Genomic DNA, 21,932 nt, shown 5'->3' on the forward strand with positions numbered 1-21,932 from the left:
TCCACTATAGCCTCCTTTATCACACTGTAAATAGCAGTTTATTAAGATCGTAAAACTTAGCGCCCGCCGCCCTTGGATACGATCCTCAAATCAGCGGAGAACGGCGGCGACGCCCGCCGCCTCGCCCGTCCTCTGTGTCACAGTTACATCATCTTTACGCGCCCCGCTCCCCCGCTTTGAGGCAGTCGCATTATTAGAATTCATAAATCATCATTAGCGCCCCGTGTGTGTGTGTGTGTGTGTGTGTGTGTGTGTGTGCGTGTGTGCGTGCGTGCGTGCGTGCGTGCGTGCGTGCGTGCGTGCGTGCGTGCGTGCGTGCGTGCATGCATGCATGCATGCATGCATGCCCCCTGGGGATCTGGAGGAGGCCGGGACGGCTCGGCGCAGAAGAATAACGCCGCAATGATTTACAGTAGCGTGGGGCCGCGGGGAGGGAAGACAGATATGGCGCGGGGGCCCGGGGTCTGGGCGCACGCGCACACACCCTGCCGAGTGTCTCCAATTAATATGCTTCCTGACACGTTCATAATGCATGGAGAGACGTTTGCGCGCAGCTCTGGAGCCTTATGCTGCACCGTGCCATATGTACAGTACAGAGCGGATCACTGTCTGGCTGCGGTACGGAGGAGGTCTTTAACTCAGGAAATTCAAATCCAGTAATAACCATGATTTCTGAAATTTAACGTGGTCACAGAGCTGCAGTCGGCGTTCCCTTCAGCAGAACACGAACAGGCGTGAACCCGCCGCGTTAACGCAAACGCGGACATCCCAAACAAAGCGTGGTCACGCGAAACTTGAGAGGTTCGATTCCGTCTTCGGAAAAGCACCGCTCCTGGGTGGGTGTCCGAGGCATCGCGCAGGCGCCGGATACAAAGACGTTCTGGAAGTGCACGTTTTCGGATAGAAGCCAGCTTGGAGATGGAGCTCCGGCTGACTGCTTACGTACGTTTGGGTACTCTCCACAGCTCCCTGATGCTCCCTGCGCACTGACTGGAATTCAAACAATGCAAAGACGCGACATGCGAACACGTGCGTTGCTCTGGGGTGACGGTGTCCCGTGCTAGGATACCTCTTACCTTTCTCACACATGTCTCCGCTGTAACTAGGCAGACACAGGCAGATGAAGGAGTCCACCTTGTCAATGCAGGTTCCTCCATTCTCACAAGGGTTGGACATGCAGTCGTCCACGTCTACAAGGACAACAGTAGAACATGGGGTCACATTAGCCAATGCCACCTAATTAATTCTCAACTCTCTCCTTTCATTCATTCATTCCTTCAGTTATCCATGAGTCATGTTAACAGAAGTTAATCAAGTCATCGTGAGCTATTCTCCTTTGTAATATACTTGTATATTTGGTAATATACGCCAGTACGTTATGTCACATTGCTTTTACAGGCAGGGCAAGCATACCATTTCAGAGAGATCTTAAAGAACACACACTGAGGTAGTACAATGCCTCCCAGTCGTATCTGCCATTGCAGCCTTAGGATCCCTTTGAACCCGCAGCCAGAACGCTCACCCGTGTTCCGCTGAATAAAATCTTTTCCAGTATAGTTCCGTGACAGTTACGCATGCAAAGGTCCCGTGCCTGGCACAGAAACCTTGCGCAGTCAACATCTTCAGGCTGGGTGAAAGTGTCCTAGCGTTGTGCCTAATGAGGCTTTGATTGCGCTGAAACGCACGCCGGCACAGACATCGCAAGGCTGCTCCAGTCGCACGCCACATTGCCTTCTTTTATGCACAGTTAAGTTCAGTAAGAGCAGTACTGCCTAGTCACCTTCTTAAATATCCCATTGTTAGCTGATTAGAATTCCTTGGCTGGTGCATGGGGTTATGGGGTTCTGGGCCATAAAACACAATTAGTGGCTTGAAAAAAGTATTTGCGCTGGAAATGAAACAGGGTGGACAACATCTTTGCCAAAGCACTCCCATCTCAATCCACCATCACAGTGCTCCTAGTTGCAGTGCCATAGAATTCATCACGTAAATTAAGAATAATGAGAGTATTTTCTTTTTAGATGTAGCATTTCACTGCTACGGTCAGCTGCCTACAAACGGTACATCGTGGCAGACGTTTACAGGCTTGCTTCGCTGGTTTAACGGGACACTGGTCTGGAAACACACCAGCAGAGTGAAGTTGCTGGTTTCCCAGAGAGACAGGTTTATAGCAGCTTAGGGCTTTTGTCCGTCACACGTAGGGAACAGCGTGGTTTCAAATCCCGTAGTGCCCTTCACCTCTAAACATGAAGGTGGTTTTTAACCTCCTTAGACAACGCTTCCTAAAGAATTCCTGCCCAAACCGGCAGTATAAGACGTGACCATAAACTTTAAATCTCAGCAACAAAAAACTCAACATTCTAAAAGCAATAATAATAGCAATAAAATTGAATGACACGTCCTCCTCTGCCTGGTCTTTCACAGGGCTCCTGTTAAAAGGAACCATGAACATAGTAGAATTTAAAACTCATCCTTAGTGATTCTTTACAGTATGACAGCACACAGCGTGTCGTCTCTGCTCTCGGGAGCAGACCCGACCTTCTTTTTCTGGATTTCCAGTGCTCTGAATAAACACCTACCAGTTCGCACGCAAAATATGCAGATTTTTCAGCGACACGTCCATCCATGTGAAACATGGAGGTTTTTTCAACTGGAGGCCTATTGCTGATGTGAGGCTGTTAGTGTATGTGAGCAGCATAGCAAAGCATTTACTGAAGCAACACTGTCGGACGTTAGAAGCCGGAGACAGCAGTAATCAAATTCAGCGAGGTAATTGCAGATGTGTACGTTTACATTTACACACACACACACACACAGACAAACAAATCCAAAACAAAAGCTACAAAACAAATCTAGTCAAAACATCAGAGACAACAGTCAGTGAATCCTGTTCTATATAAAGATCATATTCACAGCTCAGTGCCTCTAAAGGCCAAACACTGACCATCTGTGCTGGTACTGAAACCTGTGCCAACAGCAAAACAGGCAGGAAAAAGTCCAGCTGGGATGGCAGAGCGGTGCCCTCCACAGCTCCGTCCGAGACTTTGTCTGGAAGGCACCTCTGAAAACCGATTTCAGGAGGGCAAATGAATCTGATACCTGACTGCCATCCTAACTAAGCTCCCCAGGGTCAGAGCAGTGGGTGGATCTGTTACAGCATTGTGAGGCATGTCTGGGGCTTCACACTGGGCCGGAGTAGGGGGAATACTGGGGGGGGGGGGGGGTCAGGACTGATTCTGCTCTGAGAGGACAGCGCTAGTAAAGAGCTATTTGCCACCTGCTGCTGTCGCGCCTGTTTATGGAGGATGTCTCTGGTCCCTGTGCGAGGCGCCGCTGATCTCCCGTGAGTTCAGGCGCCGTGCTCGGGCTCGGTATGGTCTTTGGAAAGACTGCTGTGATGGCTGCTGTCTGGGCAAAGTTTGAACACGGTCCCGGGGACTCTCGAAATCAAGTCGCATATCACCCATACCACACTTCTACACTACACTTCTTTTGTCTGTTCAAACACACACGGCGCTGAGGGCGTCTGTCATTGCACTTCCTGCCAAGAGGCTATTGGCAAAGCAGAGGATTATGGGAAAGCGGACTTTCCTAAAGAGGAGACCATCGACACTTTCACCCACCGCCCGCCCTCCTGTCATCACTGGCCCCACCACTCTCTCTCATCATTGGCCCCTTTTCCCTAATCATTAGCTCCGCCTCTCCCAGGCTTCTCTCTGATTGGCGGCGTCACGGGGGGCTTACGCAGGAGGCACACTCGAGTCTAACAGGCTGCTAATGTAAGACACTGGGCTGTAATACGGAATAGTATTGCTCTGGCACTAAAGTACCTCCCCGCTGACTTTATGCTGCTGTAACCACCTTGGAGGGGGACGCGATCTCCAGGTTTCTCTTCTAAACCCCTCCCTCCATACCTGTGACATTTTCAGGAGGGATCTGGAGCAGATCTGCCAGGCTGGGACCATGCGCACGGACGGAAGACATCAGGATTAGCACAGATTAGTGGAGCTAAGAACCAGATTATCAAATCGCTGTACTCATCGCATTTGCCCTGAACGTTGCATATGAAGTTAATCAGGCGAGCCGCCACTAAACACGAGCCCTAAACACTAGCAACCCCCCCCAGACTTACTGGAACACTTTCCTTCACTTTCCTGAGCGGTCACACCGTGTTTTGTATGTGGTCGGCCGTGCCGAGGTAGAAAAAGTGCAGAACTTTACCCGACTTCATCAGTTCGAGAAAGTTACTCCACAGAGACATCTGTGCAACACTCCACGCGCTGTTTATGTGAGCCTAACATGCTGTGTGTGATGTATTTATCTGCAGCTTGTCGGAAGGAGAGGGCAGCATAGAGGCAGCTCGTTCAAGACGCCGGAGCCCAGATTGCCGAGGTCGTTTTCTGTTCCCTCAGCCGCGTCCACGTACTTTTGCTCCTCATGAATATTCGATCTGGTCATGCATTATGCAGAAGGAGCCCGGCCCTCTGAGACTGTACAGCTGCTGCACGTCCACACGGGCTTCCTTCTGTGTCTGACGTGCTGCGTATTTGCGTCGCCTGCTCAGGCCCATAATACCGCGGAGGTGCAAGACGATTGACGCTGATTCACAGTTCTGGCCTGAAATACGAAAGTTACACGCCAACACTGTTATGAACCGTTATGCAGGCAGGTCGAATAATGGACTAGCTGAATGCGATTATGACTCGCCCATAGTGTGGTGTGACCGATTAGGTCAGTATATCACGTATTTCACAAAAACACTATAATTCACAGGGACAGTGGGCCACCAATCAGCGCATTACCAGAAGCAACGTCAGGAGACAGTTGCCATTGCCAACCACCATTGTTTTGGTCCTTTCATTGCCGAGGCCGACACAAATTAACCTCACCCTATCAAGCAGCGCTGAAGAACTCCTGAGACGCAACAGTGCCATTTACAAGCAGCTTTGCTGCTTAGGGCGTAGCGGCCTGCCACAACACTCCAACCGTCCCTGCTTCTTGCTGTTTAAAAGGACTACAGGTAGTCGGGTGGGTGTTGCGAGCTTGGTTTTAACGTAGTCCAGCCTGGCCCCTGAGGGTCTGTTGGTCTGGGTTAACCGCCCGCGCACAGACACGTTAGTGCACTCACCGATCTCACAGCTCTCTCCGGTGTAGCCCTGCGGGCAGAAGCAACGGAAGCCTTCGCCGTCTGGGAGACACGTGCCGCCGTGCAAACAACTGCATCTGTCGTCGGCTGCAGAGGGAGAACACACACACACACACACACACACACACACAAGGGTCATTAACAGGAGTTGCTCCCTGACAGTGCTGTCACAATCTGTCGCTCATTAGTATCCTGGCAGACGCACCCGGACGGTGACCCAGCGGCACCAAACCACCTCACGCCTTCACACGCTGCCACAGAATGTGCAGCAGGCGCTGGCGTATTTACAGTCCTAGAAGAAAGCACGTAAAACCTGCGCCGCTTTCATACCGCTGGTCTGGGCTTCACGAGCTTCACCTGAGCTGTGCACGGCATGGAGTGGTCAGTGGAGTCCTTTCTCTCTCGGAAGGCACCCAGATCCACCAAAACGATAAAGATAAAAAAAAAAAAAAACAAAAAAAAAACACATGGCGGCATAGGTACAGTGAAATCATGAAAAAACACTGTGTTTTGGCATGTGCACAAAACTGTGGCTCAAAGTGAACTCGGATACAATAACAGCTCAAGTCAGTGAGGCTTAGGCGGGATCCAATAAACACACCTCTGATCGACAAACAAACAAACAGATCTCTGACATCAAAATGGGACGCTGCCTTCAAAACAACGGTGGACGGCCTCTGCTGTCCCCATATCTCGCCAGGGGCGTTGGCTTATTTCTGCTTCAGTTGTTCTTTTTCTATCATGCACACACACACACACACACACACGCCTCTCCCCACGTGCACACATAGATGCACACACAAGCAACCCCAATCTCACAGACACACACACACACACACACACACACACACACACACAGACAGAAGCATCTGAGCCAGCACGTAGCTGTGATCTAACAGCGCTTACTGAGGCTTGTAATAGGCTTTCTGAGGTGGGGTTCTGCACTCACCTCTCTAATGCGTCTCCGACTGTTGGATGTGCTCCGCCTTTGACCTGCATTGTGGCGAACCCATCTCGACAACATGAACCCCGCTACGCTCGCATACACCGAACCGCAGAGAGAGCGAGAGAGAGAGAGAGAGAGAGGGAGAGAGAGAGAGAGAGAGAGAGGGGGGGTGAGAGGAGGAGGGGGAGAGAGAGCGAACAGAAACAGAGAGAGTCTGTCTCGAAACATCCTGTTTTGGCTTCTGAGCCACTGAATCAGAGAAGCCCTGTCTATCAGAGAGGCTGTGGGCAGACTACAGATGGAGGCCCTGAGCTATCCCGCTGGGAGTCATCGCCGCTGGCCTCCAGTCCGCGCAGCGTGCAGTGGCGTCTGGCGTGCGCAGCCCCTCCACGGACGAGCGTGTGCGCAGAGGAGGGAGAAGGGACAGTGCTAAGTTCCAGCTAAACTGAAAACCACACGTTCATAACTCACAGCGTGGCTGTACTGCCTAACAGATGCTGCGCTCCCAGAGCTAACTTGGGCAGGTGAGTTCCCACAGTCCCGGCAGCTGCCGAAAACCGGGCGCTTGGGAGCCCAGAGATGGCGCGGCCCGTGGCGCCCGAGCTGCCCGGCGGGTCCGTTCGCCTGGCTCCATTCCTTCCTGTCAGGTTCTCGTTTGCCCCCCCTTTATCTTGCGCTCCACTTTATAAACTCTTCTGATCACATATGATGGACTCAGGCCCAGTCGTCATAGTAACCACAACAGGAGTGGGATGTAGAGAGAGAGAGATGGAGAAAACCCACTCTACATATAGCGCTCTCCCCCCAGCTCCGTCCCCCAGGCTAATCCCCTCCAGGCGTTAATTACGAGCCGCTCTGCACTTTAAGTGGCGAACGACGGTCCGGCCTTAATTGGCTCGTTAGGCGCTTTCACCACATTACGCTAATGAGCCTGGCATCTTCGTTATGCAGTGGCTCACGGATCACTGGCGATGCTGTAATTATTCGTTGGCCAGATTTGCATAATCCCGCCATTCAGTTTGTTTGCTTGGATAATTGGTTTTCAGGGGGCAAGGGGGATGCCAGGCGTTGTACGTACCAGGCGACCGCGACGACGGAAAAATCCGCGGAGGTCAGTCTATGTCGCTGCAGAGGTGAGAAGTGGCCTTTCAGCAGCATGCCTAATGGTGTCGCACGCGTTTGCATCGCCGGAGACTACCCGCAGCCCCACATATCGGGCAATCAACAGTAAAACGCAGCGAGCACAACTAATCATAGAATTTAGAACTGAACTGCAGCTGGGATTATCCTAAATGTGGACACAAATTGGAAAAAAAAGGAGGGTCGTTTGGGCTGACCGCCTCATTAAATGAACTGGACTCCAGTACCCAGCATTCCACTGCTACGTTAGTCAGCGCTGGTTCTCTGAGTGTTAACTACTGTCAACTGTTCCCAATTCCCCTTTGATATATGTGCCCTATTTGTTCCCAGACTGCTAGCAAAGTCTGATATGTGGTTTACTCTAGTGATTGCAGGCCTTTAGTTGTATTGATTGGCTCTCTGCTGGTTACTTGCTTTGGTTTCTTGTCTTTCCCCTCTTGGATTCCACTTTTTGGATCTGCCTCATTCTCTTTTTCAAAGCTGCCAGTTGTCTGATCACTTCCTATGGATTATGGACCCTATACTCCAGCCTATTGTCATTAAAATATCATTATTATAATTTACACCTGCAAGTGCACCTTTTTGCACACCTTCACATGATTGTGTGTGTTGATTCACATGCAAAATCAGTTATATTATTTTTGATGATCAAATATTGAATTTAAACCTGAAAGTCACTTTGACACTTGTGAAATTCCTTACAGATGGGCCTGCCCCACCAACGAGATGACACACTGTTAGTTAATCCCTTGCCACCAGTTAATCCCCTGAGTAATCTCGATCTCAGGGGCTGAGGGAATAGACACCAGTGTCAGATACGTGACTTATTTCTGGACATGTTCTCTGATTCTGACCTCAACCCATGACTTCCATGACCAATAAGGAGACGCAGAAATAACAACGGTTTTGTGTTTGTGGTTGTGAGAAACATATCCCATCATTCCCGGATCTTATGCTCACTGGCTGGCGTGTGATGTAACACAATCTTAGGGGACTAAACACTTGTAAACCCTGCGAGACTGTGGGTGGTGGGGGTGTCGGATGTGATGGGGATATTGCTATGGCTTATTCAAAGTCCTGACGAGTGAGCTCATGCTCAGAGGAGAACTGGGAGGGGGGCAGACAGGGGAGGTGGAGTGAGTGGAATGTTAAAAATTGGAACGTACATAATATTGGGGCAGCAAAGGGGAGGCGACGTGTGTGTGTGTGTGTGTGTGTGTGTGTGTGTGTGTGTGTGTGTGAGAAAAGAGACAAAGAGCAAGTGGAGACGAGAGCGAGAGATAAATAAAGAGAAGAGGTAGAGAGGAAGAGTGAGAGAGTGTGTAAGGACTACAGCTGGACGGTAGCGCTATGTCTGCTGGGATTCTGGCTTCCTTAATGAACGTCTTTGTGTGACCCTCAAACAGCCAGTAAAGTCTCATTTTTTATTCTGGTCATGGCTGTGACAGAGGACAGAATATGTTTCTTTCTCTCTCTTTTTATTTCCAGGATATGTGTGTGTGTGTGTGTGTGTGTGTGTGTGTGTGTGTGTGTGTGTGTGTGCGTGCGGTGACTGTGCTGAATCTCTCTGCTGTATGTAGTAAATACTAGATCTCTTTTCCACGTTTGATCTGTTTTTTTTTCTTCTGATAGCTCCAGCATAACTTCTCTATGAACACCAATCATTTATTTACTAGTAAATAGAAAAGGACAGAATCCAGCTTTGAATTTCTCTCTGTTAAAGTGCTGGATGTTGACCAACAAGGTAGAATAATAAAGATAGCAGGACAAGACACCGTTGCGTAGCTCCTTTGGCTTGGCGCTCGTTTCTAAACTTATGATTTCACCGCCTTCATCATCAGCAACATCATCAGAGCACTGATCCTGTGTGGGCATGCCCAGGCTTTCCTGGTGAAAACCGTCGCTCTCCTTCCAGAACTCCTGCAGTTTGCCCATGATAATTCTGTGCCCTTAAAGAGCTGCTTTGCTGTGGCTGGGAAGCCAAGCAGAAATAGACCAAAGATAGATGTGTTTTCCTTATGCCTACACCATGTCACACTCACCACCGATAAGAACGATAACACCTCAAATGAAACAGCGTCCATAGATTTGCACTAAATATCTGTCAAGTCTTTTCTGAAGTCTGCCTCAAGTTTTATTAGTGGAAAAAGTGCATAGTCACGGGTGTGCATGTGCGCATGTGTGCGCGCACGCGCAGGCATGTCTGCGTGTGTGCGATCCATCACAGGGGTTAATTAACGCATCATGATATCTGCCTTAAATATCTTCCGAGCACTGATATCAAACATACATTAGCATAATGACTCAGTTAGAGCAGTTATAAGCTGATGGAAGCAGGCTGCAGATCTTATCGTGTTGCCCCTGGTGTGCATCGCTCAAGTAGTAGAGATTAGACAGACACAGTGGATGAGATAAGACAGAAGTTAAACCTGTACTGCAGTGCATAAATATATAAATATATACACATGATCCAGGCTGTCATCTCTGCTGGGGCTCTTCAGGAACTCAGATCTTCAGGAATGGCTGAAGTGGGTTAGTATCATTCCACTGAACCAGATCGATTGAAACATTAAACCAAACTGTGCTAGGAGTTCAAAAGAGGTAAGAGCGTGAGAACGTACAATTTCAGTAAAGCGAGATAACCAGAACCCTGCAGTACCAGACACCAGTATCTCCAGAACCCACCAGTATCAGACATCAGTATCGCCAGAACCCACCAGTACCAGACACCATTATCTACAGAACCCTCCAGTACCAGTCACCAGTATCTCTAGAACCCATCAGAACCAGACATCAGTATCTCCAGAACCCACCAATACCAGACACCAGTATTGCCAGAACCCACTAGTACGCGACACCATTATCTACAGAACACTCCAGTACCAGACACCAGTATCTCGAGAACCCATCAACAACTGAAACCAATGTCTCCAGAACCCACCAGTACCTGACACCAGTATCTCCAGAACCCATCGGAACCAGACACCAGTATCTCCACAACGGAAAGTGTGGGCAGCATACTGGACATGCGGCATGGGTATAAAGACTGTATTCTGCTGGTATTGGTTGCCTATAATCCTACTAATAGGTTGTGTTGTGTGTTAAGCTCTTTATTCTTACAGCACCACGGTCCATCCTGGGCGCTTTAGGGAGTGTTGATTCAGGCGTACTGGTACGACTGTTAGCTCCAAAACGCTGCTAGCGTGGGTCTGGTGCCGATGACGGAGAGAGTTCTCGTTCGCTCTGAAGGCACTGCTAAGTTGAGCAGCTTTCCACTCCTTCACCCAGCAAGGCGTCCTCTGCACCCTGTCATATAACGTACCACGACTGTCTCCGCTGTGCTGCACTGTGACAGAGCGCTGCGAAAAACTCGCCTTCCGCGCGGTAATTACTCCGCCTTCCGCGCGGTAATTACTCCGCTGCATTTTTTCGCTTTGGGACTGTGTGTGCGCGCGGCACGAGTTGACCGCTAACGGTTACCAGCGCCCCATCAAACGCTGTTGATTTTTAATGTCAATTTCTAACTTAAGAGCGTAAATGTCAGGAAAAGGGAGTGTAAAATACGTATGTGACGGATGCAGGTCGTTGCTACCAAGCAATTCCGTGCTGGCTGCCATCATTAGCGAGAGGAAGTGCAGAGGCGATTTTTTCCATGTCTACTCAACCACACCACCATTTCACCATTCAGCTGGCGGGAGGGCTAAATAAATGAACAAATGGACCAGGTGGGACCAAATAAAAGTGAGGGGGAAGAAGGGAGGGAGAGAAAGAAGGAGAGAGCGGTGGGGGGGGGCGCATCCAGACATACCTTCCAAAACATGTGAACCGTTGCTCCTGATAGCCTCAGAGTGGTTGCTCTCCGAGTTGCCAAGCAACAGGCTTCCAAAGCTTGACAGTTGGTCCTCGTCCGTGGCCGTCGGGGGGACTCGTCCGGTCTCTGCCACGCTGGGAGACGCTGAAGCAGGCATGTCATGGCTCAGGCCATCCATCTCATATGCCGGCGAGGCCGGTGGGATGGCAGCCATGGCGGTCGTCTCCTGGTTGTCCTGGCCAGGTTGCTGCAACCCGTTCTTCCATTTGAACTGGATCTCCCTGCGGCCCTCCATGGCCGTGCTCTCCTCCACGCGCCGCGTGGTGGCGGCCGCGAGACCGTCGGTGCTGGTAGGAGGGCTGGAGGGTAGCCCTGCCATTGCTGCTACCGCTGGGGCTTTGGGGACATCCTCCATCAGGTCCGTGTAAGCCCAGGAGCTGCCCTCTGCCTCCAGCCTCCTGCTCTCCTTGACGGCGCCTTCCGGAGCGCCGGTCCCCTTCCCATTTTCGTCCTCTGCCTCAGTCGGCGGAGCTACGGAGGACCCAGGACTCACCTCTGCCTCACGCCCCAGGTCGAAGCTCATGGCTTCCTGCTGGAGGGCCTCTGTCACCACTGCCGCCCAGCCTTCTGTTGCCACGGCTGTGGCGGTGCCCGGGCCTTCTTCAGTGACTGCAAGGATCAGTGCAGAGGGGGGTACAGTGCTCACGTCGAGACGGGGCGAGACGGTCAACTTGTCCCCATCTGAAGGAGGGTCGCCAGACAAGGTACTCGCTGCCGATGACATCAGCCCTGCAGAGACACAAGCGAGGAGTGATTAGGACTAGCCAGCCACCGTGGCTCCTGTGAATAAAGCCCAGCTCTGTTAGCAATAACGCACAACATGCTTATCGTGAGCTGAGCAGTGCAGCGATAAGCCACACTCATTTAGCCTTTTTGTGCATCCACATACGCATGTGTGTGGATCTCCGCAGAGGTGCGTTTTTTTTTCCACTAAGTAAAGACAGGAAGTCTCGGGGGGCTCTCTATGAGCCAAGGAACAAATACACATGATATGTGTGTTGATGCTAAATAACGCACCACCCCTGACCATGGTTACAGTGGTTTAGTCCATGTTTTTATGTAATGGTTCCACTGTGTGACAGCACACTGGTGCTAGCAAGCAAACAATTGATCTACAGTGTGAATAGGAAGTGTATCAAAGTAATTTTCTGAGTGTTTAGAAAACATACAAAACAAAACAACAAAAAAAACTAAGTGGAGCAGAGAAACACAAAAAGGAGGACAGCAGAAAATGTACTAATATTTTTCATTCAAAATTTAAGTGTTACTACTCAAGCTCCATGGATGGTATACAATGCTAGTGCTAATGTTTGTATAGATTAATGATGGACATTTTAAAAATGTGATGGCGAGTCATAAACACATCACCTCACAAATAACAACCAGTTTGCAAATTATAATGTACAGTGCATCTATTCACATGTGAGAGTTAAATATACATTTCGGTATTACTGCAAGATTTGAATCAAGCTCTAAAGACTATTTTGCCATTCAGGTAGCCTTGAACAACACATCACTAGTATAGGTAGCCCTGAACAACACATCACTAGCGTAGGTAGCCCTAAACAACACATCACTAGTATAGGTAGCCCTGAACAACATATCACTAATGTAGGTAGCTCTGAACAACACATCACTAGCGTAGGTAGCCCTGAACAACATATCACTAATGTAGGTAGCTCTGAACAACACATCACTAGCGTAGGTAGCTCTAAACAACACATCACTAGTGTAGGTAGCTCTAAACAACACATCACTAGTGTAGGTAGCCCTGAACAACACATCACTAGTGTAGGTAGCCCTGACGGTAGCACTGCACAACATAAGTGAGCACAACATAAGTGAGTATAATTGAGTGGATAAGTGAGTATAGAGGGAAAAATAAGGTAAATATTCCTGGCTGGAGTAAGGGGATGGGCATATGGGTGGAGGACCATCTCGGGTCTTTCACCTAGGGTCCCAAAATCATTAAATCTGCCTCTGAGTCTCAGGCGACCGTTACTGAGAAGTTCGAGCATGTGGTGTGTCGTAGGGGTGTGAAACTCATCAAAATTTAATATGATGTATTCCTTGCTGCAGAAATTTGGGCCTTGTTAGCAATAAGTCAGAAAGAAAGTGAGTTGCTAATCATTATTTGGGCCTCTGTGAGGATTTCCAGACAGGCCAGACTTCTGTTCAAAGAGAGCATGCTTAAATAAGTTGCCGGCCTCTGTCGTCTGTACAATTAGGAGCCGTGTTTGTGTGAGCCTCTGTACTGCATTCTCTCTCTGACACTCCTCAGAGGAGTTGCTGGAGAGACCAGAGAGAGAACCTTCTGCCAGACGATTTCATCACGTAATTGCTTGTCACATCTCCCGTCTTTATTTATTCGCCCCAGTGTGTAGGCAGGTCTGCCCGTTTGATTTTAGTCTGTGTGTGTGTGTGTGTGTGCGCATGTGCACGTCCTCACACTCATGTGCGCAGCTGCGTGTGCACGCCTGAGTGTTGCAGTCCAATTGTAAAACAATTTCATATAATTATCGAAAACAATCGACACTGCGAAATGTGACATTAAAAAAAGCACATCCAAAAACATTCTATAACATCTGCCGTAAGGGTATTTGTAAAAGGACAAGTACTGCTTACGTATGACTGGGACACATTAAGCAATCCAACCACTTGAATCATTCAATTATTACTTAGGTTCAGGTCCACTCATTACAGAGCTCTGGCTTCTATTAGTTCATAAATGAAACATGCATGACATTGGGAGAGGCATCCTCACCTGCACACAGAGCTCACTGGTGCCCCAGACTCCAGCTAATTAAGTCTGAGCGCCATTAATCCAGTGGCAGGTCTCAACCAGAGCGCTGTGTGATGATTTAGCCGGTTGCCTTAAAAATGGATGCTTTGATGCATCCATTTTCCACACAAATGTCCACATTTTTTATTAACCAGTGAAACCACTCTGGCAATCTGTCTCTGGCTGTAGGGAAAAGCATGTTGTTGTTGTTGGCGACAACTTAACAGCAGCGTTCTGCGACAGGGTTCTGTTGTCTTTGTTCTTTTGGCTCGGGTTTGCATGCTAACGGAAGAACGGAGAAGCCGGAGCTTCAAGGCAGTGGTGTTTCCTTAGCAGAAAATAGGCTTTAATAATGTAGGTGACAAGGCTAACTTTCCATCTGCCATTAAACATTGATAGTGTAGGTCAAGATTGGGCCAGGCAGGGTATGTGCGCTAATGAAGTAGGCAGTGCAGAGGGGAAACCAGATACTCCTTGGAAACTTCTAGAACTTGGAAGCGTTCTACACATTCCACTGAAAACCAGGCTCTGCTTCCATAATTAAGCCAGCAGAGCACCAAACTGGAATTAGAATCCTGAAAGGGTTAGCCTTTGGAATGTCCTGGCCAGCAGAGAGGATTGGACTGCATAACGAAGTGTATGGAACACAGAGGAAAGTGGTCCTTCATTATGCAGCTAATGGCGAGATCCAGGCGGAACTTCGCAGGGCTTCGGGCCGGGCCTGGCTGGGGTGGGGGAGGATAAGAGCAGGCGCTGGTTTTGGTCGGCAGTAGAACAGCCAACTCAGGCTTTGGGTTTAATGTGAAGTGACTGTGACAAGGCACAATTCATTACTTTAGCTGTGGCTGACCCGAACCGGCCCACTCCTTCCAGAAGCACAAACTCCGATGTTCTGGGTAAAATCCCTCTTTGAGCTTTAACTCTTGATGCCGAACGGCAGAAAGTCTACACTCACCTTTCCTGTGTCCACACGCTTTAAGAGCTTGTGGCCGTGTAGTAATGGCAACTGACGAGTGTGAATTTACACTTGAAAGAGATCGACAGGTTTTAATCAAGGACGTGTGTCCGGCTCCGGGTTCCGCGTTCATCTGTCTCGCGTGTTGGTCACGCCACTAGGACTGTGAATACAAATCCCACGGCAGGTGGAAGAGTGAGGCTGAAAGTAAAATTAAGAGCTTGTGAAATTGCTGGGATCAATAAGCGAGCGTCAGTGGGCAGCATGAATCAGACTGGCTCGGCTCCTCGTTGCAAAGCTGCACCTCTCTAACATCTCTTCTCCAACGCTACATAAATAACAAGCAAAAGAACAGTGGTGTCACGGTGCTCTTTCCACTTAGGAGCCAGGTGTGGTGATGCAATCGTTCAGTAAAAAAAGAAGCCTGGCACCCAACACCCAGGCCTGGGCTGCAGTGTCAGCATGACAGCCAGCAGCCTCCCACCATGCCCGCCACCTGCCTAAACACCCGACACTCGGCGTCACGACCTCTGCTGTCTCCGAGAATGCCCTCGCCACCGTCCCCGTCTCCCTGGAGACAGCCCTGCCAAAGGGTCACTCCGTGGTAACTCGGTTCCTACTGCTGAATAACAAAAAAAACAAAAAACCCCTCAAACAAAAGCAGAAGGAATGGATGGGGGAGGGGGGCTTTGGAGGGGAGACATCCCACTTCAAGCCCACTTCAAGGGCAGCCCTTTGAAAATGGACATAAAGTCGACTGGAACAAGAGAGGCAGGAGCAGGTTGAGGTACCAGGACAGAGGAGGAGGTAGGCCAAGAGATCAGCTACAGCATGCTTGTTAAGACAGAGCACTAGATTAGGGGCAGACATGATCTGGTTTTGAAGGCCATCTTGTCAAAATGGGAAAAACATGCAAAGAAGGTCGATTAGGCAAAATGAAACTTGTTTCTTTCTGTATCAGAATATATCACATAATACCTCACCTGATTCTGGAGAGGTAGCCTCTGTGAGTGAGGAGGCATCAAGGTCCGTAGTCACAGTAGTGACGGTGGTAGCTGGACTGTTGGTCGTCCCATGACCCTCCTCTTCATGTACCTTTAGATAGTTCCACGGTTTCCATAATGAGCTCATAATGTCCTGTATGGAGCTTTTTCTACTGTTGGGAGTGGAAGTGGGTGTTTCCGGGGGGGCAGCGGTGGATGTGGGTGAGTGTGTTTTGCTGGGTAAGGCTGATGGCGTGGTGGTGGATGTGGTCAAGGGTGTAGTGGTGGGCGAGGCTGAGGGTGTAGTGGTGGGTGTGATTGAGGTCATGCTGGTGGGAATGGCTGAGGGTGTGGTGGGTGTGTTCAAGGGTGTGGTGGGTGTGGTCGAGGGTGTGGTGGTGGGTGTGGTTGAGGGTGTGGTGGTGGGTGTGGTCAAGGGCGTAGAGGTGGGCATGGCTGAGGTGGTGGGTGTGGTTGAGGGCGTGGTAATGAGTGTGGTTGAGGGTGTGGTCGTGGGTGAGGCCAGTGGTGCTGTGGTGGGCATGGCTGAGGACCCAACAGTGAGTCTGACCGAGAGTGCTGTGTTGGGCATAGCCGAGGCCTCCATGACGACTGGTCGTCCTGAAAGACCTTCGTCATCCTCGTCCTCCTCTTTCGCTGAACCGCCGAGGCTCTCCAGGGTGACTTCGGAGCCAGAAGACGAATCGTCCTGACGGCTGTCCGTGAGGGAGTTTACCTGCTCACTCCAGTCCAGAGAGGCATCCCCCGCACGGAGATGCACGGTCACATACTCTGCAGAGGACTCCAAGCTTTCAGCTGCGATGGCAGCCTCCTTGTCTAGATCTACCAGACCTGTCCAGTTAGATGGCTGAGGGACAGACAGCTCGGGGCGCGATCGCTGAGAGAACCAACTGGAGCCTTGTGTTACAGCAAAGCATGAAAACAGAGACATCAGAGGTTAAATACTTCAGGGTAATTCCTCCTATGGGAGGCAAGTGTAATGGTAAACGGTACCCAGTTTTAGGTTGGTGATGCCAATTTTTGCAGTATCCTCTTGGATGGCAAAGATCCTTTTACTTATGCATACATTATGCATTTCATTTTTTTAAAATCTTTGGAATTTTTGGCCCTATTTTTCTATGCCGGACCACTTATTTAAGGTGAGCGTGAGCACTGACGGTTGGCTGGACTGCGGCTGGTCTGTTTGGCTGATCTGTAATGTCAGGCGAACGGACTGAGCGCACATAAGTAAGTAGTGAAGGCGCATTGCTGGTTCTCAACCTCCGATCCTCCGTATGGTCGGTAGACATGAACACACGCAGCGACCCAATAACCGTCTGCGCAAGAACGGCAAGGGACTGCAGGACAAAGGAGGCAGTCTGAACCACGAGCCAAGCAGACTAATTCCCAAACCATGCAGACACCCTCTGGGTGTGTGGGCATCCATGCCAGAGACGGCGTCTGCGAGCCTCCGGGAGGAGACCTGCTTCGTTTTAGAAACAATCTGAAGAAACTGTGAGAAATAAGGAAATAAACAGCTTAAAAAAGAGAGAGAGCTTTTACCGCTGGGAGTCGGTGTGTTGGAGGCCGTGCCGGTGTTCTCCTCTGGGCTGACTGGTGCGTCTTCCATTATATACATCAGTGGTCTCAGGAGAGACTTCATAAAGTTGGCAAAAACCCCATGCGGTTTCTTGGCTGGCAATTTATCAGGTGAAGCCATTTTAGAAGGTATTCGCATGTACTCAAGAGTCTGTTTCTTTATTTACTCTGACAAAGCAGCTTACATTACTGGCCAAACGGAGGGGCTCCCAAACGTCACCTCAGTACAAACCATACAAAGACCATTTGACTATCGTTTCCAAAGATATATATCTCATTCAAACAAATAAAACAGCTGCAGTTTGGCCCAAATTCACTCCATTTATAATACCAACAAGGCATGACTGTAAAAAAGAAACGGCCATGAGGTATGGAAAAAAACAATTGGCGAAAGACCAATTTAAATATAGCGCCTTTAAATATGTGTACATACCTCTGTAGCAGTATGCCCCAAACAGGGTGGTCCCATTGCCAAGCTCTGTGGACGAGAGTGTCCGCACCCCTGCCTCCCCATTCCCACACTCTGGCCGGGGCTTGTTGACCGGGTAGCGCACGCTCCCATCAGCCAGCCAGCCTGGCACGCAGTGGTCCAGGCCGGACCTCCAGGCCAGGTGGAGCTGCCCCACGGTGGCGAGCTGGCTACCCAGAGAGGCACAGTGCGCAGCAGCCTTGGACAGGGTCAGCGTCCCCGCAGCAGACGAGGGGAACACCTCACCTGGGGGAAGGGGTGGAGGGAAGGCATGAATGAATGGAGGCTTTAACAGACAGTCACCGTGGCAACACACCCAAAAGGGGGAAGCACAGATTCAGAGAATATAAGATGTTTTGCTGAGGTCAACGGTGTAACACGGAAACTTTGCCTGCTTAATAAACAAAGCCTGCTTATTTGGCTGTCCACTTGATGATTCTTGCCGGCTGCAAATCCCCAGGAAGACGACCGAGGGGAAGGAGATGAACTCGCTCTTTCAGAACTTCGTTAGGCCGCGGAAAATTAACTCACTTCTGGCAAACCTGCGTGGACTGCCAACGCAGTAATCGACTGCATAATTGAAAGAAGTCCAAGGTTTAACCAGAGCTGCAGGTTAAACAGTGCAGCGCGTGTCCCAGTTTCCGAGATCTCACCTCGCATGTCGCTGGCGAAGCAGTACACATCAAACAGATCCGAGGGGTCTCTCTTCCCATAATTCCTCACACCGCGCGAGTATTCCACGTGTCCGTAGCAGCCGAGCTCCGGCTTTTGGACGGGGTACCTGTGGAGGCAGGAGCCAGGAGTGAAATCCTTCCAGCGTCCCCCAGGTGATGGATACCGTGATGATAATGCGCATAAAATTATGCAAATATCCACATCGTTATGCAAACGGAGAGGCGCCGGCTTCGGTGTCATTAATAAATAATTGCCTTGATCCGTTAATAATGGATCCTGAGCGCCTGCTTGGGCTCTCAGGAGAGGAAAGGGTCTGCGTGTACGGCCACGGCTGAAACACTCCAGGACTGAACTGTTGCTGATTAACAACTTCTTCTGGTGCTTCTGGTGCTTATTTAGTAAATGTCACGCAAGGCTAAGGTGATAATGGAGGTGGAGATGCGTGAATCAAACAAGCGCGGCCCGACTTGCTACAGCGTCGCTGGTGTTTGGTTACGACCCGGCTGCTGGCAGATTTTTGAAACCGCGTGGGTCCGAGCTCTGAGAAGAATGTTTTATGTGAACCATCTCCATGTTTCTCAAACATTTTACATATGACTACATATGAAACATGATCATTAAGTTATTTCATGTGAAATTTCAGGTAATTTATCTGGGTGCATGTCGCCTAAACTCAGCCCAAAAATAAATGCATGATGCATGGAAATTCTGGAAGCAAACTTGTTCCCCATCACTCCTCTATAGAAGGATTGTTTATTTATAAACAAACAAACAAACAATCAAAGACAAACATTTCCTTTAACAGCAACAAAGACTGAGGGCACCAAAGTCTTCTGGTATGTGAAGGAGTGGACGCTGGCATGGCTGACCTGACGGTCTGGTCACTGAGCCAGCCGGCAGAGCAGCTGTCCGTCCCCGAGTGGAAGGCGGCCCACAGCTGCTCGGGAGACGCCATCCGGGCCGAGTTCTGCTCACAGGCGCGCCGTGCCTCCGCGAAGGACAGGGAGTAGCGTTCGGTAGGTACGGCGTAGTGGAACACCGCGCCTGAACACACACGCACGCGCAGTCAGAGAATTAAGCAGCTCCAGTGAAACCGGTGCCGGGCCAGCCTTACCACACGCTGGTTTGAAAAAAGCAGGCTTGGGTTATATTTTTAAGCAAAACCGAATCTGCGTGTGATACCTTAGTGTGACACTATACAAGAGGCATTTAAATCACAGTCCTACAGTACTCCAGGTTATCCCTACTCCCAGCCAGTTAACTCCTCAATCAACTATCGGTAATTGTAATTACAAAATCCAGGAATGGATGCATATTCGAAGGCCGGCTTTGAGTACATCTACTACATCTACTACACATTATATTCTTGCGTCCCATCTTGATTATTGTCAGAATTAATTGAAAATTAATTTCAAAGGGTTTCTCAGTAGAGGAAGGTTCCGCATTGCTCAAACTCCACATTACTAATGAACTTCAGAGCAGACTTTCCACCCTCTCTGTCACAGGTAATCAATTCCACAACTCTAATTAAAGAGTTTTGGGTAATTAACCAATTAATGAGAGCCTCAGACAAATATGAAAACACAGCTAGGTTAAAAGTGAGGGAGAGCGAATAAATTAATATAATATTGACAGAAATAATCCATTTAATTAGTGGATAATTAATTTACTGCCACTTTGCAGAACCGTTAATGAGAGGGCATCTCTCTGGAAAGCTCCGACACATCTCCTCCGCGGTGGTGAGCTTTCTCAGGTGATTACTTGCATGGCACGAGCCCTTGTGTGACCACTAGTTAGCGTCCCTAAAAGGTTCGTGGTACACGTGGTAACAGGTCAAATCTAATCACTGAATCATAAGTGCTTGTTTGTAACGGCCACTAAAACATGGGGGCAGCGAGATTACAACAATGAATTACAACAGCATATACAAAATATTACACTATACACGACATATTGCAATGCGTTTCGGCTGGGCCGCTGGCATTTGTCGATAAATGTCTTGAAGATGAGCATTGCGGATTATGAGAGGGTTAATCCAGAGCAAACATTTTAAATTATAACATATTCTTAATTAGGAACGTGAACTGGGTCCAGCAATCAATCTTCTTCTGATTGACTCTAAGGAGGCCGTGCTTGGGAAGGAAGGAAAAACTCTAAGTATATAATAATATCCCTTCACTCTGGGCAAGTCTGCTACTTTTGTTTTTGTTAAAAAAAGTGAAAAACCCAATCCCTGAAAATATCCCCTTCACTGTTCTTGCTCTCCTAGCTCAGGAGCACCAGTAACAGCGTGTAGCTGTTCTGTTCTTATTTTGTACACACACTCTTGGGTTTTAGACGGCTCCTGCAAGCTCCAGGCTGCTCTGCTAAGTTTGGCTGGCCTGACCTCACATCGACCCCCACGGCCTCACCTGTGACCTCCAGGACTACGGTGTCCTGCTCGTAGATGTCCCCCAGGGCCACTTGACAGTGGAACGTTCCGGAGTCGTTGGTGCGGAGCTGTGTCAGGGCCAGGGAGGCATTCAGGCCGTCCGCGGAGAAGCCGGGCAAGCTGACGCGGCCCGCGTACGCCCGGTGAACCCGGACCGCCCCGTCCACGGCCAAGAGGACGGCCGTCTCTGCCTCGCCCCGCCGGAGGCTCCAGCTCACCCGCGGGGTCCCGCCCTGCTGGGAGGGGCCGGGCGGGAGGGTGTAGACGCAGGGGAGGAGGACAGAGCCTGCCAGGGGTTCTCGCACAGAGGTGTGTGTCACCCTGCGCATGACGGCCAAGGTTTCTGCCTCACTCAGCCCTGCGGAGAGAGAGAGAGAGAGAGAGAGAGAGAGAGAGAGAGAGAGAGAGAGAGAGAGCGAGAGAGAGAGCAAGAGAGAGAGAGCGAGAGAGAGAGAGAGCGAGAGAGAGAGAGAAGAGGGAAGAGTGAGCTAACACCACAGGCCTACTTTTGTTTCTCAAATGGAGCAGTGTGAGGGTAAAGCAGCGTGACAGAGCAGCACAACAGAGCAGTACAGCAGAGCGGTACAAGCCTGATGCATAGACCCAGTGCCTTTGCCACAGCTTTGGGAGCAAGAAGAGAGCAGGAGAACGAGAAAGAGAGAGAATGACAAAAATAAACGTAGAGAGAGATAAGGAGAGACGGAAGAACACAGAGACGGGAGAAAGCTGGGCTGCCTGTCCTAATGAAGCCACGACAGAACGCTGAGTATAAACTAAAGAAGTTTATTCTAGTGAAGCTCATTTTAGTACCCCTGCAGTCGTGTTAACGTCCTCAGCAGAAATAGTGGAAATGGCACCACAGTTACCCAATAACAAACTCACTCAGAGAAAATCTGGGAAATGGATTTATTTAGTTGATTTGTGGCCATGCCGTC

The 21,932-nt window shown here is 49.7% G+C and overlaps 1 protein-coding gene across 3 annotated transcripts in view; it reads right to left on the bottom strand.

Moving 5' to 3' along the window:
- Window positions 1–21,932, bottom strand: part of ncana (neurocan a) — a 52,138-nt gene that overhangs the window by 8,921 nt on the left and 21,285 nt on the right. For 2 of the 3 annotated variants that reach the window (XM_027023797.3, XM_027023796.3), the window contains exons 3-11: window positions 20,978–21,355; window positions 19,436–19,610; window positions 18,545–18,672; window positions 17,856–18,137; window positions 17,387–17,518; window positions 15,824–16,741; window positions 11,041–11,832; window positions 5,129–5,233; window positions 1,077–1,190 (exon numbers count right to left, since the gene is read on the bottom strand). In XM_027023797.3, coding sequence (XP_026879598.2) covers window positions 1,077–1,190; window positions 5,129–5,233; window positions 11,041–11,832; window positions 15,824–16,741; window positions 17,387–17,518; window positions 17,856–18,137; window positions 18,545–18,672; window positions 19,436–19,610; window positions 20,978–21,355 — 3,024 coding nt within the window. The remainder of the gene's footprint in view (window positions 1–1,076; window positions 1,191–5,128; window positions 5,234–11,040; window positions 11,833–15,823; window positions 16,742–17,386; window positions 17,519–17,855; window positions 18,138–18,544; window positions 18,673–19,435; window positions 19,611–20,977; window positions 21,356–21,932) is intronic. The other variant, XM_027023798.3, reaches the window with a different exon arrangement.

This window comes from Electrophorus electricus, chromosome 11 (genome assembly GCF_041902795.1).
Source record: "Electrophorus electricus isolate QZ-2024a chromosome 11, ASM4190279v1, whole genome shotgun sequence".
Lineage (NCBI taxonomy): Eukaryota > Metazoa > Chordata > Actinopteri > Gymnotiformes > Gymnotidae > Electrophorus > Electrophorus electricus.